Source organism: Rhinatrema bivittatum, chromosome 13 (assembly GCF_901001135.1).
Source record: "Rhinatrema bivittatum chromosome 13, aRhiBiv1.1, whole genome shotgun sequence".
NCBI classification, from domain to species: domain Eukaryota; kingdom Metazoa; phylum Chordata; class Amphibia; order Gymnophiona; family Rhinatrematidae; genus Rhinatrema; species Rhinatrema bivittatum.
The window spans coordinates 65,525,114-65,539,769 of NC_042627.1; the positions used below are offsets into that span (position 1 = coordinate 65,525,114).

The window sequence follows — 14,656 nt, forward strand, 5'->3', positions numbered from 1 at the left end:
CGGATGCTGCAGGACAGATCTCCAGGACTCTCTTTAACGCTCTGCAGTGAAAAGCCGGTTAGGATGGCCACTGCCAGATGAGCACGCATCAGGACTCCTCCGCTACACTTTCCCCTGCCAGAGAGAGCCGAAGTGATTATAAATGGCTCTCACGCTGTTTGACTTGCCCTGGTGTAGGGAATCCATTTCTCCTCCTCAGATCGGTTTGTTCTGCACAAATTACTTTGTAAATGGGAGCAGGGAGGGTATCTGTAGTTCACAGCCGCCAGCATGCTTTATCTCACCGTGGCGGACGGTAGAGTTTAAAAAAAAAAAAAAAGCATTTGAGCAGTTAAAGAAAAGCAGAAATTACATTTGCATGATGGAAAGCAGCATTTCTAACTAAGCACCAGTAAAGAGGGAAATCAGCAGAATTTTTGTCCTCTCTTGAGATCACAAGCACATGATGCAACATCATCTTGACTTACAGGCCAATACAGAACAGTGCGTTCCAACGGAGCGCACTGTTAGCCGGCATTTGGACTCACGTTTGACGCGCTAGCTTTACCCCTTATTCAGTAAGGGGTAATAGCGCGTCCAAAACGCGCGTCCAACCCCTAGCGCCCGCAACATGCAAATGCTTGTTGAAGGCCCTATTAGGTATTCCCGCGCGATTCAGTAAGTAAAATGTGCAGCCAAGCTGCAAATTTTACTTTCAGAAATTAGTACCTACCCAAAGGTAGGCGTTAATTTCTGCCGGCGCCGGGGAAGTGCACAGAAATATCATGGCGATATTAAGTCAGAGATCCCGGAAGTTTAAAAAAGAAAAAAATTTGAAATAGGCCGGCGGCTGTCGAGACTCAAACTGGAAGCTCAATTTTGCTGGCGGTTTCCGAACCCGTGGCTGTCAGCGGGCTCGAGAACAGACGCCGGCAAAATTGAGCGTCAGCTGTCAAACCCACTGACAGCCGCTGCTCCTTTCCGAAAAGAGGTGCTAGGGACGCGCTAGTGTCCCTAGTGCCTCTTTTTACCGCCGGGCCTAATTTAAATAAATTTATTTACTGTATCGCACGCACAGGAGAGTGGCCTGTGCGCGTGCTGGGAGAGCGGGCGCTTGCCCACTCTCCCGTGTTTTTTTTTACTGTATCGACCCGTTAGTGTGAAAAGGTTTAGGGGGCAGGTTTATTTATATATATATATATATATATATATATATATATATATAAATTTTTTTTTCTTTCCTGGTGAAACATTTTCATGGAATTGAATGAGATCTTCTTGCTCATAGCCCTCTTTTTTTTTTTTTTTTTCCCCCTCCGGGGCAGGTTTATCCCTGTGTCTGACGGGACGGCCAGGAGGGATTTTGATCAATGCATGGTTGTGAATGGTGGTTACCTTGGGGGGTTTTATTTTGTTTTCCTCTCATCTTGGTTTCTTTCTAGGTGCAATGGCTGGAGCAGCAAGTCTCAAAGCGAAGGAAGAAGAGAGATATTCTGCCCGAGCCCGCTGATCCCAAATTTCCCCAGCAGTGGTACCTGGTGAGTAGGAACAGGTCTCCCGGTATTTTCCCTGCCTTCCTCACCCTACGCTTTAACCACTAATCTTCATTTCCCGTCACCTGTCGCTTGCAGTTTGTATTTACCTCCGAAAGTGCCTCACATGTTAACAGGCACTTTTTATAATGGCTGGATATCATTTCTTAAGAAATCCCACATCATGCCAAAGAAAACGGAGGCATTCTTCAAATTCATTTTTATTCTTTTCAAATGTTGTTTTGAATTTGCCTTTTTAAAGGGACATTCCAGCCCTGTGTGCCTGAAGTGCCCCTTTAAAGGGACACGCTTACCCCATAAAGTGGGCATTTTAAGAAATAAAAAGTTACATTCATCTGCATGTCTTAAAATTGCAGTAAAACTTGTTGCCGTGCTTGCTATGTGGCAGCCATGTTGCGCCAGGCTGGGGAGCACGGGGTCATGCGACTGTTGTGCCATCACTGGGGGCTCTGCATTGTTTTCCCAAACCAAGCGACTAAGCATGAGCCCCCCCAGCAGAATTTTTCTCTGTAAAAGCAGACCAGTCGGGATTCTGCCGTGTCTACGTGCAGACAGGTTGAATTGGCACCAGTGTGGCTCGTGGCCAGTAGCACCGGGTGTCTGGGCTTTCAGCCTTAGCTAGTGACCCTGGGTGCAACTTTCATAAGCATTCATGATTCCATGGCCTTAAAATAATTTTCTAAATTACTATATTCACTCATCTCATCCTCGCATTAGTGACCCGGGTTGGTAAGAGTGATGCAAGAAAACGAGCCCCTGTGCTTTTAAAGTCCTCACAATGCAGTGTGGCGTGCCGTAACTGCTCTGCGTTTTTTTTGTTTTTGCCTGTAGCAAAGTTAGAGCAGACACCATCCCTCCCTCCCTCTGATGTTGACTCGACCCTTAGCTGTATTTTGTACTGCCATGAAAAGCAAAAGTCGAAAAATAATTTGTACAGGCCAAGCCTCCCAATAGTCTTCCACTCTGCAGCAGTGAAGCCCTTTCTTCTGGCGGCGCTCGGCGAGGGAAGTCTGTAGCAGGAATTAGTTAAAACCATGGCTTGTTAGCAGCTGGCGAGATCACTATCGGCGCCGCGTTCCCCGGGCACCTCTGCAATCGGCAGCTTTCGGGCTGGCCGACCTCTGGCTCGGTTTTAAAGATTCTGCGCCTTGTGTACAATTGCAAACATATTTTTCTTGTTTTTAATTTGAGAGTTCTAGCACCTTCTACCCCACCTCCCCTCCCAAAAAGGAATCTCAGGATGCTAGATTAAAAAATGTTTAAAAAGTGGATAAAACTGAAATGCGCCAGGTGCTTCTGAGATCTTAACTTGCTCTTTTAAGGAACTTTTTTTGTTTTTTAACTCACTTTATTGAAAGCGGCCCATAGCTTAGGTTTTTAATGGCACATTAATTTTAAAATTCAGTATCTGCCTTTTATTTTTGTGTGTGTTTCTGTCAGTCTCATTTTAATTCCTAAAATCTTATAGGCCTTAGGAACAGGTGACAGCCTTAGTTCTATGAGAAACTTGAAATCCTCTCTAAAAGCCTGTCCACCCGGTGTTGCACAGTAATAACTTATTAAAAAAAAAAAAAAAAAATTAAAAACATTTGTTGGAAAAGTTTTTTGGGGTTTTTGTTTTTTTCAGAAAGCTAGTGTGCAGTGACTGTTAGTTTTGCAGAACCCGGCCGGTTGTCTGTCCACAGCTCCTCTGTGATTTGCAGGTCTGCTCTCTTCCTCTCCTGGGCTGTGCTGTCAGCGTGGCAGGAAACCTGAAGAGTGCATCAGGTCTGACGTAGTCATCTTCCTGCAAGACCGTGCTTAAGAAGTGGCTGGGTCCTGTACAGCTTTTAGTTCCACATGCTACTTTTTCTTAAATAGATTCTGGTAGATTATATAAGGGTTTGCTGTGGCCAGTAATAACTTAAATACTGTCACCAGTTTAATGAATCGAAAGGCGCATTTCAGCTTGACGCGTCCCCTTTTAACATCCATCTTTGCGCCAAGTGCCAGAATCTCAAGTCTGTTCAAAGCTTACAAGTACGATCAGCATAGACCAGTTTATGCTTTATTTCACTTTTTTTTTTTTTTTTTGTTATTTTAAGAAAAGCTGTTTGCAGGTGGATTCAAGTTTTGACATCTTGTCAGATTCAGTTCACTTGCAAACAAAAAGGCAAAACATGCAAAAAAACAAACAAACTCAAAACCAGACCCTGTGGAAATTGCCAGCCTGTGGTCAGTTCCAGCCAGTCTGGCCACCTGTCAGGACTTGAGCGACTGCAAATTAAAGGAGCAGGAGCCACGTCGAAAGGATTTCGTTGTTTGTTTTTAGAATATGGTTCTGGATTCCACATTTTAAAAATAATTGCCAGCTGTGCACCACCATGCAGAAGACCTGTGTTTTGTTGCTTGGGCCGAGAGCTCAGCTCCCTGGGCTGGTTGGACCTGGGGGGGAGGGAATCAGTCGTCGTGCTACAGTGATGCCTTGTTGGCTGGGTTCAGGGCCTGTGATTGCAGGGTTTAGGAAAGAGCATTGGGGCACCGCCGCCCCCTCAGCCGAGGACTGTCGCTGAGATGGCAGGAAATGTAAAAATAAGGGGAAAACAATCTCCAGGAAGTTGTGAATGAAGACATATGGCACTGGATCCCAGGCCCTATTTGAGCTGTAAGCACAAAAGAGCAGGAGGAAACCTAAAAAATACCCAAAAAGGATTTGAGCGTCAGAATTTGGCTTTGTATTGTATGTCCAAAAAGTATCTAGACAAACAAGCTCTTTTCCTGTTTTCTTTACATTTTAATTACAAACCGCAGGCATGGTGGCTCTCTGTGGCTTGGCAGGGCTTTCACCGGCTCTTAAAGCCAAGCTGGCCATAGACTTTTGACGATGGTTTCTTCCTGCACCAAAATGTTTGACTTTTTATCTCGTATATGGATCTGAAATAGTATTTTAATATTATTGAGCAAAGTAATAAAACTGCATGGATAAACTCCTCCAGCCTTTCAAGGCGCAAATTGTTTTGGATTATCTCTCTTGTCTGTATGAACTCTAGTGCAAGGAAGCACATTATGATGTCATGAGTCATGCAGCAGCTTTGTTGCATTATGATGTCATAGTAGTTCTCGGAAAGGATTTTGTTTTTTTATCGCCGCTAGAAGGATTTTCTTGGAAGCAGGGGAAAAGCTGAATCCCGTTCTGTTTCAATCTTCAGCGCGACCTGAACCAGCGTGACCTGAATGTAAAGGGAGCCTGGGCGCAGGGCTTCACGGGCAAAGGCGTTGTGGTCTCCATCTTAGATGACGGGATTGAGCAAAACCACCCTGACCTGCAAGGAAATTATGTGAGTAAAATTATAGGGTGCCTGGAAAAGGCCCTTGGAGATTATCTAAGCCTTAGGATGCTGCAGATATGTAATAAAAAAAACAAAAAAAACCAAACCCAGCCTCATTTACTGCCACCTCCGTTTAGAAAAACATCTGTCAGACGCCCATAGCTATCCATCTGACTGCGCCATGGTGTTCGGTAACATTATGAGCTTGGAGTGTCATGTCAGTCGGTATAATTTTCCACATGAGAGCACAGCAGATCTTCATGGCTGCACATACAGGTGCCTGTGCTGCGTTTTATTCCCGGGTTGATTAGAAGCTGCACTTAACCCGCTGCTTATCTCTCTCAAAATAGAAGACACTTGGGCCAGCTTCCCTCTCCTGTGGCAAGTTCCCTAGGAAAGGAAACCTCTTCCTCCGCTTTCAGATTTGTTGATTTATTTTGGGATCCATCCCCAGTGGCAAATTTAACGGACAGGAAATGTTAGTCATTCGAATTGAATCTCAAGGTTGGTGAGCTTACGGTGATTTGAGGGTGGAGAGAGCTGATGTACTGCTAAAATAGTCCGGCATTCACCCATTGTCTCTCCAATATAGAACTTGCTATGTGCCAGCCTTGTGTCTTTCTGTCAGCCATATGCAACCCTCTTGCGCCTGCTGGAGCTGTGAACTCCTGCTGAGGCTCTCCGATGGGGCAAGCAACAGAAAACTCCTAAGCTACAGAATAAATAACTTAAAAAAAAAAGCGCATTGTGTTTCTTTTTGGGTACATAGAGCTGTGCTCCTTGGCTACCTCTAGAGTTTGTGGCTGTACTTAGTCACCGGGGCTTTTTGGTGCACATTAAATCTCAAGGCGGGCCTGCAGTTCCCCCCACACCCACCCCTCCCCAGAAAATGCACAGCTTCTTTACCTCTTCGACTTCAGATTGAATTATCTCGCCTTCTCTAAATCCAAGCTCAAGGCAACTTACAACTCAGTTATTTCCCTGCCCAAGAGGACTTGGCAATCTGTGACTTGCCCACAGTCACGGGGAACATCTGCAGGAGAAGCAGGGTTAGAACCACTAGGGCTGCTTCTCCTCCTCTGCTGGTAGAGCCAGAGCTTATCTAGATTCCCATTCACCGTAAGAGAGCTTCTTTTTTTTATTTCTTCCCTTCCCTTTCCTTCCATTCCCTCCTCCCCCCCCCCTCCATATCCAGGATCCTGATGCCAGCTATGACGTTAATGACCAAGATCCTGACCCACAGCCCCGATACACGGAGATGAATGACAACAGGTAAGTCCCTCAACCACCACTAAAATTATCCCATAAAGGAAAATAGAATGAAAAAACGAGTAAAAAAAAAAAAAGCAATGTAGTAATGTTAGTATTTGTAGATCCTCTGGGGGTATAGGGGTGTCTGAGTAGCATGTAAGTGAAGTAGCCGGTATACTTTTAGCAGTAAGATTTGTGGGGATGTTTGGGAATACCTGGTACTGTGCTATTTAAGCAGGTTCATTCTGTATCTTGGAACGTGAATGTTGACGAGCAGCCTTTGAATAGAGCATAACAACATAGGAGATTGGGTCCATCTGTCCACTTGTCTTTCTCTCTGGTTCTCTGCCATTTAGGTAAGCGTATGAATGCCCAAACTTTAGAGCAAGATCCTATCGCTACTCTCAATGATCTGTCCCAAGAATGTTTAAATTCTGCTAATGCAGGCGTCTGACGGTTCTGCGGTGGGGACTCTTTCAAGCCTTTGAGTCTTACAGTAAGGCCCCACCCTCCTGCATCTTGTCACCGACGTTTGTAATAATCCAGGCAGCCACCGAAACGAATGAAACTGTTGTCCGAAACGTTTGGCCACCTCATTGATTTTAGGGGCTGTAACCAGGGCCTCCCGGTTTCCTGCAGCAGATTTTTTTCAAGATTCTGCGGCAAGCAATTAAGTGGCAAATTGTCATAGTTTTCCACAAAGTTTCATACAGATTATTCAAAAACAAGTCAATTTTTTTAAAAATTGAAAACCATTCATATTGCTTGTTTTTCAACAATATTTAAACTATATACAAATAAAAAATGTACCAAGTGCAAAAATCAGCAGTTTTTCAAGTTGACATCTAAGTTGCAAACATTTAACTGTGAAGTCACTTTTGTTTTGAATTGAAATAATGCAACCATCCTTTTTTTTTTTTTAATATTTTCTTGAGAAAGTCCTTGTGAGTATATGAACTTCTGTATGCTGAAAATGCTCTCTGTAAATTTATGCAGATTTATGCAAATAAAGGGAGGGAACTCACCCCAGCCCCCCCCCCCCCCCCCCCAATTCTCTGGTCCTTGAGTGTCCAGTCCTAGTCTTGGGGAAAAGTTGGCAACCTTGCTGCTCCGTCATCCTTCCTTGAGCACAGCTCCTCCTGTGGAGAGCTCAGATCGTCAAATAGCCAGGAAGCACTGCGTGTCAGGAAGGGATTTGGGCAAGTTCAGGCAGTGCCAATGTCTGCCTTGTGGGGGCCTTCGATCTGGGCATGACTGCTGCCAGCAAAGGAAGATTTATCTTCTCTCTCCACAAAGCATCATGCCATTCGTTTCAGAAGGAGATGCTTTTTTATTCAGATTTCTGCTCCTGCTTCCTTCTACTTGAGCTGCCTAAATGGAGAAAGCCTTGCTGCCAGATCAAAGGGGAAAAGGGGATTCTGTGGCATTAGAGCTGCCGTTCACATACTTAACTCTGATTCCCGTAACGAGGATTTTCTTCGTTCGTGCAATACCTCAGCACACGTGATGCCGGCTTCACTTCGCTCTGATCGATGGTGATGAGGTGTGTAGCTTGTTAGGAGAGAGGTGGGGTAAGACGGGGAGAGAGCATACATGACAGGGATGTGTGTGATCGGTGCTGAGTGTGGCACTTTAAACAGTGGCAGTGCAAAACTGAAGTCCTCCTCTGTTTTCAGCTGTTAGCTTGGCGGATGATTTGTAGCGTGTGCACCAGTAAGTTTTTTAGGAGGCTCTAGCTTGATCATTTGCACAGCAGCATTACCTTCTGCGGGGTTGTGTTCTCTCTCCCGTCATGTGTGCTGTTTAATGCTTTTCTTTTACTTCCTTTACTCTTCTTTTCTTTGGCAGAAGGAGTTTTCTTTATATAGGCAGCATTTTTTCTTTTTGTGGGACCTTTTTTTCCCTCAGTCTTTTCTCAAAAGCTTTTTTTTTTTTTTTTTTTAATTCTTTTCAGATGATTCCCCTTATTCTGTGTGTTTCAGTAATGGGGTTCAGTGAGATCTTTGGGGTATTGTGACTTAGCTGATTGTGGGCATATGGGAAAAGTAGATCAGAGCTTAGGTCACCTTGCAAGGCCTGAGGCCCTGATGTGCACTGATACCGCTACCCCCCAAAGCTAGGGTCCCGCACATAAGGGGAAGCCAGACTCTCTTCTGGGGAGACTCCGTGGGAATTTCCAGGAGCAGCTCTTTTCAGTACCTTGGGGATTAAAATTTAGATAAGGTAAAAGGATATTCTAAAAGGTGCCGCCATTTTTTTTTAAATGACCAGAAATAATTGATTCAAAGTGGAGGGGTTTTTTTTTTTTGTCCCCTTGTTGCAGACATGGAACCAGATGTGCTGGTGAGGTGGCTGCCGTGGCCAATAATGGTATCTGTGGCGTGGGCGTAGCATATCAAGCAAAGATCGGAGGTAAGGTACCCCGCGCGCTGTTTGGGATGTCCGCCTAAGCAGCTGAAATGTTAAAAGACATGGATGTATTTCTGGAAATAAAGCACAGCCTCAAATCGAAATCAAGAGGAGGCTTTCACTGCAAGGTCTGTGTAGCTACCTGGGGTGCTGGTGACAAAAAAAAAAAATCCCAATGAGATACGGGCAGCCTGATTTTACATTTATCTGAATTCTTCAGGTTTAGAGAAATTGCCTTGTGCATGTATTTAATAGGCTGCTCTGTAATGCGATTCTAGTTAGTGTCACGTTTACATGTTCAGTCTTCCCATAGTTAAGACAGAGAGGAGAGCCATACCATGCAGTGCGCAGGGCTGGAAGTCATTATAACTTAATATTCTGGTGCTTTTGGTGCTATTGCAGAGGAGACTGAAACATTTACTGATTAAGACCCAGGGGCGGAACGTATTCAAAGGCTAAACTGTTTTGTTGCTTTCCTGACACCAGCAGGTGCCTCCCCCAGCATCCCTGATAGTTCTGCCGCCCACCTTCATGCCCTCTGCAGTAAGCCAAAAACCACTGGCCCAGCAGATGGGAACCTGAGTTTTCCCTCTATCTTTGCATAGTGTCTGCTGCCAAGCATCCGTTCCAGACCCCAAATCTTTGCTTGTTGCTTTTATCTTTAAAAAAAAAAAAAACCCTGTAAAATGTTGAAATCCTGAAGGGAGAGATCTTGGTGATCTTCCAGATGTTCTTGCAATCTTAAACCTTAAGTGAAAGAGATCTTCACAGCTTTGAAATGGAAATAATGCTTTTTGCCAGCTAAAATGTTTACAGACTTTTCATCTACGCCTCCATTTTAGCAGGGCGAGAAGTGAGCTCTGTGTTCACATGAATCCAGTTTCTTGTCTTGTGGCCATTCCGTTTTGACCACGACCTAGTTTTCACATAGGAGGTGGCTGGGAAGGGTTTCCATTGGTGGAATTCTATTTTGTTTTATCCGGAAAAAGAAGATAACGCTGAAAGATTACCAGCACGTGTTGGATCTTCTCTTGCAGAGACTAAAATTCAGATAGCATCTCATCGACGTGCACGAAGTCCGGCACGCTGTCCATCTCTGTTCTTAATCTCTGTGTGTATGTGTGTGTTTTTTCTCTGAATGTCCATCTTTAGGGGTGCGGATGCTGGACGGGGAGGTGACGGACGCTGTGGAGGCCAGGTCTCTGGGGTTGAACCCTAATCACATTCACATTTACAGCGCCAGCTGGGGCCCAGAGGATGATGGGAAAACAGTGGACGGGCCTGCTCGACTTGCAGAAGAAGCTTTCTTTAGGGGAGTTAGTCAGGTGAGAGCTACAAGTTATTAGAAATTCCATGCAGCATTTATTCATGACTGTCCTAAGCGAATATAGCGGAGATCATCGGATACTTTGAAAAGTGTTGTTAAAAAAAAAAAAGTATCCATAGTGATATGAGTTTTTGTGGTTAATTTTTTTGTTTTGTTTGCTTGTTTTGAAGAATTTTACATGTATTGAGGATGGGGAAAGAGCCCATTAGTATATTTTCTTTGCTTGTTTTGCCCCAGAGTCGGATCAGCCCGAGTCCCATAGTGCACAACCCATATAATGTGCTCTTATTTTAAATCCAATGTTAGGTTCCATATTAGGAGTTACCACCAGGAAAAAGATCTGGGTGTCAGTGGGTAATACATTGAAATCATTGGCTCAGTGTGCAGCAGTGGCCAAAAAAGCAAACGGTGTTGGGAATTTTTAGGAAGGGAATGGTAAATAAAACAGAGAATGTCTTAATACCTCTGTATCGCTCCATAGTGAGACCGCACTGAGCATACTGTGTGCCGTTCTGTTTCCCTCATCTAAAAAAAAAAATAAAAAAAAAAATAAAAAAAAAAAAATATATATATATATATATATATATATAAATATATATAATTGCGACGGAGAAGGTACAGAGAAAGGCGACCAAATTGATAAAGGGGATGGAACAGCTTCCCTATGAGGAAAGGCTGAAGAGGTTAGGGTTGTTCAGTTTGGAGAAGAGACGGCTGAGGGGGGGGTTATGAAAGAGGTCTTTAAGATCATGAGAGGACTAGAACGGGTAAATGTGAATCAGTTATTTACTCTTTCAGGTAATAGGACTAGGGAGCACGGCATGAAGTTAGCAAGTAAAAAATTTAAAACAAGTGAAAAGGAATTTGCTCCTAACTTACAATTTAAGCTCTGGAATTTGTTGCCAGAGGATGTGGTCAGTGCAGTTAGTGTAACTGGGTTTAAAAAAGGTTTGGATAAGTTCTTGGGAGGAGAAGTCCATTACCTGCTATAAATCAAGCTGACTTCTAGGGAATAGCCACTGCTATTACTGGCATGGGATCTATTTAATGTTTGGGTACTTGTAGCCTGGATTGGCCTCTGTTGGAAGCAGGATGCTGGGCTTGATGCACCCTCGGTCTGACCCAGTATGGCAACTTATGTTCTTATTCACCTTTATTTCTGCTAAGGGTCGCGGAGGACTGGGCTCCATCTTCGTCTGGGCCTCTGGAAACGGGGGCAGGGAACACGACAGCTGCAATTGCGATGGCTACACCAATAGCATCTACACGCTGTCCATCAGCAGCACGACGCAGTACGGGAACGTCCCGTGGTACAGCGAAGCCTGCTCGTCCACCCTGGCCACTACCTACAGCAGCGGCAACCAGAACGAAAAACAGATCGTAAGTGTCCTTGTTCAGGTGTGAGCGAATGAGGAGCTGCTTTTCTCTGGGCGCCAATGAATGTGCATGACCTGGGAGGGGAAGGAGGGATTGGAGCCAGCTGAAAATAAGCATGTAACTATGTATAAGTGTATGTACTTCTGGACAATTGTGTTAGATACATTATGGGTTGCACTGGCATGTGAAAATGTGAACATAAAGTCAGGTGACTTGCACAGGGTCACACTGCTAATATTATAGAGTGGCTAAGACCCTGGGTTTCAGTATTTCGGAGTTTTGTGGCGTTCTAGAGGGTACCCAGTTCTGGTTCTCGAGAGTCACATGTAGATCGCAAGAGCGTGAGTGGTAATAGTGTGGCTGAAGCCCTTCTGGGAATCTGAGAGCTGAAGGGTACAGAGCAGCTCCAGTCCAGCAATAAAAGGGAGCAGTGAAGAGGAGACGCATCTCTGTGAAAAGAAAGTTAAGAAAAGGAGAAAAAGACCAATACGGTTCTCTAAAGAGGAAGTGGGAAATGTTACGTGCGAAGAGGTTAGCATGCAAAACTTGCAAAAGTACACAGCCAGAGGAGAAGAGGCAGAAGAATCAGGAAGAAGAATTGGATGGCGAGACAGGAGTGATTAAAAGCCCAAACAGTGGAGAAAAGCACCCATCATTAGACAGGGTAAGGGAGAAGTGAAACACCAAAGGAGGGGGGAAGTGAGATAAAGGGAGAAAGTGGACAAAAAGCAGGAATCTTAAATGAGTTGTTTTGCTGGGCATTTACAGAAGAAAGGGAAGGCGATGGACCTAATATGGGAACCGGCATTTATTACATGTGAAATGATTACCCACCCAATTACAGAAGTACTTAAGCAGATAAAGTCTGTAAGGCCCCGGGACCTGATGGTGTACCCCAGGATACTAAGTGAGCTCGGGAAAGCGCTGACTGCGCCCCCTCACAGCTCTGTCCACCTTGTGCTTGAAATCCGGGAAGGTTCCAAGGGGACTGCAAGAGCCGATTGCGTCCCGATGCACAAAAGGTCGCACCGGGGAGGCGGGCAACGACAGACCTCTTAGTCTAACTTTAGTACCGGACAAAGCTGTGAAAGCAATACAAAAGGAAAAGACGGTGCAGCGCCTTTTGAAACGAGTAAGACCACAGGCCGCACGGCATGGTTTCACGAAGGGACGATCCTGTCGGGCAAACTCGATTGAGCTCTTTTAATAAGGTGACACGAGTGGCGAATCGGGGATGGCCTCTGCCTATCGGGAGTTTGAGGCTTTGGACGCTCTTCTGCATAGAAGACCGGCGAGCGAGCTGGACGGGACGGTACCAGGCCAGAAAGTTGTAAATTGGACGAGAAACTAGCTGAGCAGCAGGTGCAGATGACAGAGGTAAATGGAATCTACTCTGGTGAAGGCAAAGTGCCCAGTGGCCCATCCCAGGGCTTGGGACTAGGGCTCGTTCTTTGCAGTATCATTACTTGGCAGCCTTGCTGAGGAATGTGAGGGGAAAAATGATATTAAAATCTGCAACAGGGTATAGGCATGCCAGAAAAGATTAAAAAAAAAAGAAATGAAAGGGGATGTCAAAAAAAAAACCAAAAAACCCCCCAAAAAAACCTGGCAGAATGGTCAACAAAATTTTGGAAAACCGAACTTCCACGTAAAATCTTGCATTTCAGGTATGAAAATTCAGATGGGTTAGAAGGACAAGAACTGAAATGTAACACAAGAAAAAGAATTAGACCTCTTAGCCAGTGGAAGTAGCAAAGCCCCTGGGGAAGCTCGGAGTATGCTTGGTTGCATAAGTAGAAGAATTAACGGGGGGAAAAGGAGGTAACATTACGCTTGTATTGGTCACTAGTGAGACCCCACTTTTGAGTACTGTGTTCAGGTCTGCGGATTTCCTGCCTTCATAAATGCCTTGTTAGGATGGAGGCAGAACAGAAGAGACTTACTAAATGCCCTGCGAGTAAAGGCTTAGTATGTTCAAACAGTACTCACGGGAGGGTGGATGATATAAAAATTCAAATATTTCACAAGCTGCAGTAAAGTATGCGAGGTGATTTATTTATTTATTTATTTTGCCTTTTAGAAAAAGGAAATTCAAGGAGAAGGGGTTCGTGATGGGCAGTTTAGAGGACATATGAGAAAATACTATTTTGCTGAGACGGTGGCAGATGCCTGGGAATAGCCTATCATCGGAGATAGCGGCAACCAGAGCCAGCAGCATTTAAACATGCGTGAGACAGGATAGGCAGCGGGCAGAAGAAAGGCCGGGTAGATCCTCCAGGGACCAGAGAGAGGCCGGTACAAGCCAGTTAGTCGGAGTGCATTATGCTTCCAAGAAATGGGCAGCCCGCACGGAGCAGCCGTGGTTATTGGAGCGGCACATCAGTGAGCACGGATGCAGCCTTACTGGTTTTCGGGATTATCGCAGGCCTTGGTAAAGAGCCCTGGATGTTGGCTTAAGGATCTTGTAAGAGCCTAATAGGAAGGCGGCAAGGCCTGAAACAGCCCAGCCAATAGCGGGTGGTGCAGGCTAACTTGGTAACTGAGTGCAAACAAGCTTGGGATAGATGTAGAGGGCTGAGAGGATGGGCAAAAAACATGGGGGTGGGAAGCAGGGCAGGAAACTGGTGTTCATGAAAGTATGGGAATTTTAAATGCTTATCTATCCAAAACAGAAAGAGAACCGGCGAGGAAGACACCTGGGCAGATTAGCTGGACCAGTCTGTCCTTACCTTTAGTTATTAAAAAATAAAAAAAGCAAGCTCATGTCATTTTTAATGTTGTATGAATGGTGCTAGATCTCTTACAAATTCTTGCCCTGATTTTGTACTTTATTTCTGGATTGCCTAGTTGTGTCCCTAATGGGGCTTCATCTTAAGCTCCACTTCCTACCTTAAGGTCTCCAAAGCACTCCTGGTTGATCCCTCCACAGCTTAGGAAGCTCTGTCTTAGTTACAAGAACTCTGTATTTGCCTCACTAGCACTGTTTGAGTGCCTGGTTTTGTACGTCTCAAGCTTTCTGTGTACAAGCAACCATTTGCATGCTCATTAAATCTGTCTAAAGCCCACTGTGCATATTGATTTTCCAAGGCTGTAACCCATGGGGCAGTGGAAAGAGCTGAAATTAAACAAAACATTGCTATTCATTCTCTCAGCCAACATCGGCTAGATCGAGTTAAGTTTGCGTCCGTTCAGAAACTCTCTTCTGTGCAGATAAAGCAGTCACCGGATTCAGCATTGCGTGCTGTGCGAGACTGATCCAGGCCTGGCCTGTCCAGATAGAACTGATCTGAGGAGTCCGACTTGTTTGAAAATGAGTTGGAAGTCTGTTCTGCATTCACTTTGCTCTCGGCAGCCATTACTTAAGTTTTACGGACAGGATTGAAATGAAATGCCCGAGACTGTCCGCTCTGATTCTGCTCAGGTATTAAGGAAGACTTCTCTATCCCAGCCAT

General features: G+C 44.9%; 1 protein-coding gene across 1 annotated transcript in view; it reads left to right on the forward strand.

The window, feature by feature from the left end:
* Positions 1 to 14,656, forward strand: part of LOC115074808 (furin-like) — a 180,813-nt gene that overhangs the window by 122,688 nt on the left and 43,469 nt on the right. The window contains exons 4-9 of the mRNA XM_029574656.1: positions 1,422 to 1,517; positions 4,721 to 4,849; positions 6,036 to 6,112; positions 8,415 to 8,503; positions 9,653 to 9,825; positions 10,995 to 11,207. Coding sequence (XP_029430516.1) covers positions 1,422 to 1,517; positions 4,721 to 4,849; positions 6,036 to 6,112; positions 8,415 to 8,503; positions 9,653 to 9,825; positions 10,995 to 11,207 — 777 coding nt within the window. The remainder of the gene's footprint in view (positions 1 to 1,421; positions 1,518 to 4,720; positions 4,850 to 6,035; positions 6,113 to 8,414; positions 8,504 to 9,652; positions 9,826 to 10,994; positions 11,208 to 14,656) is intronic.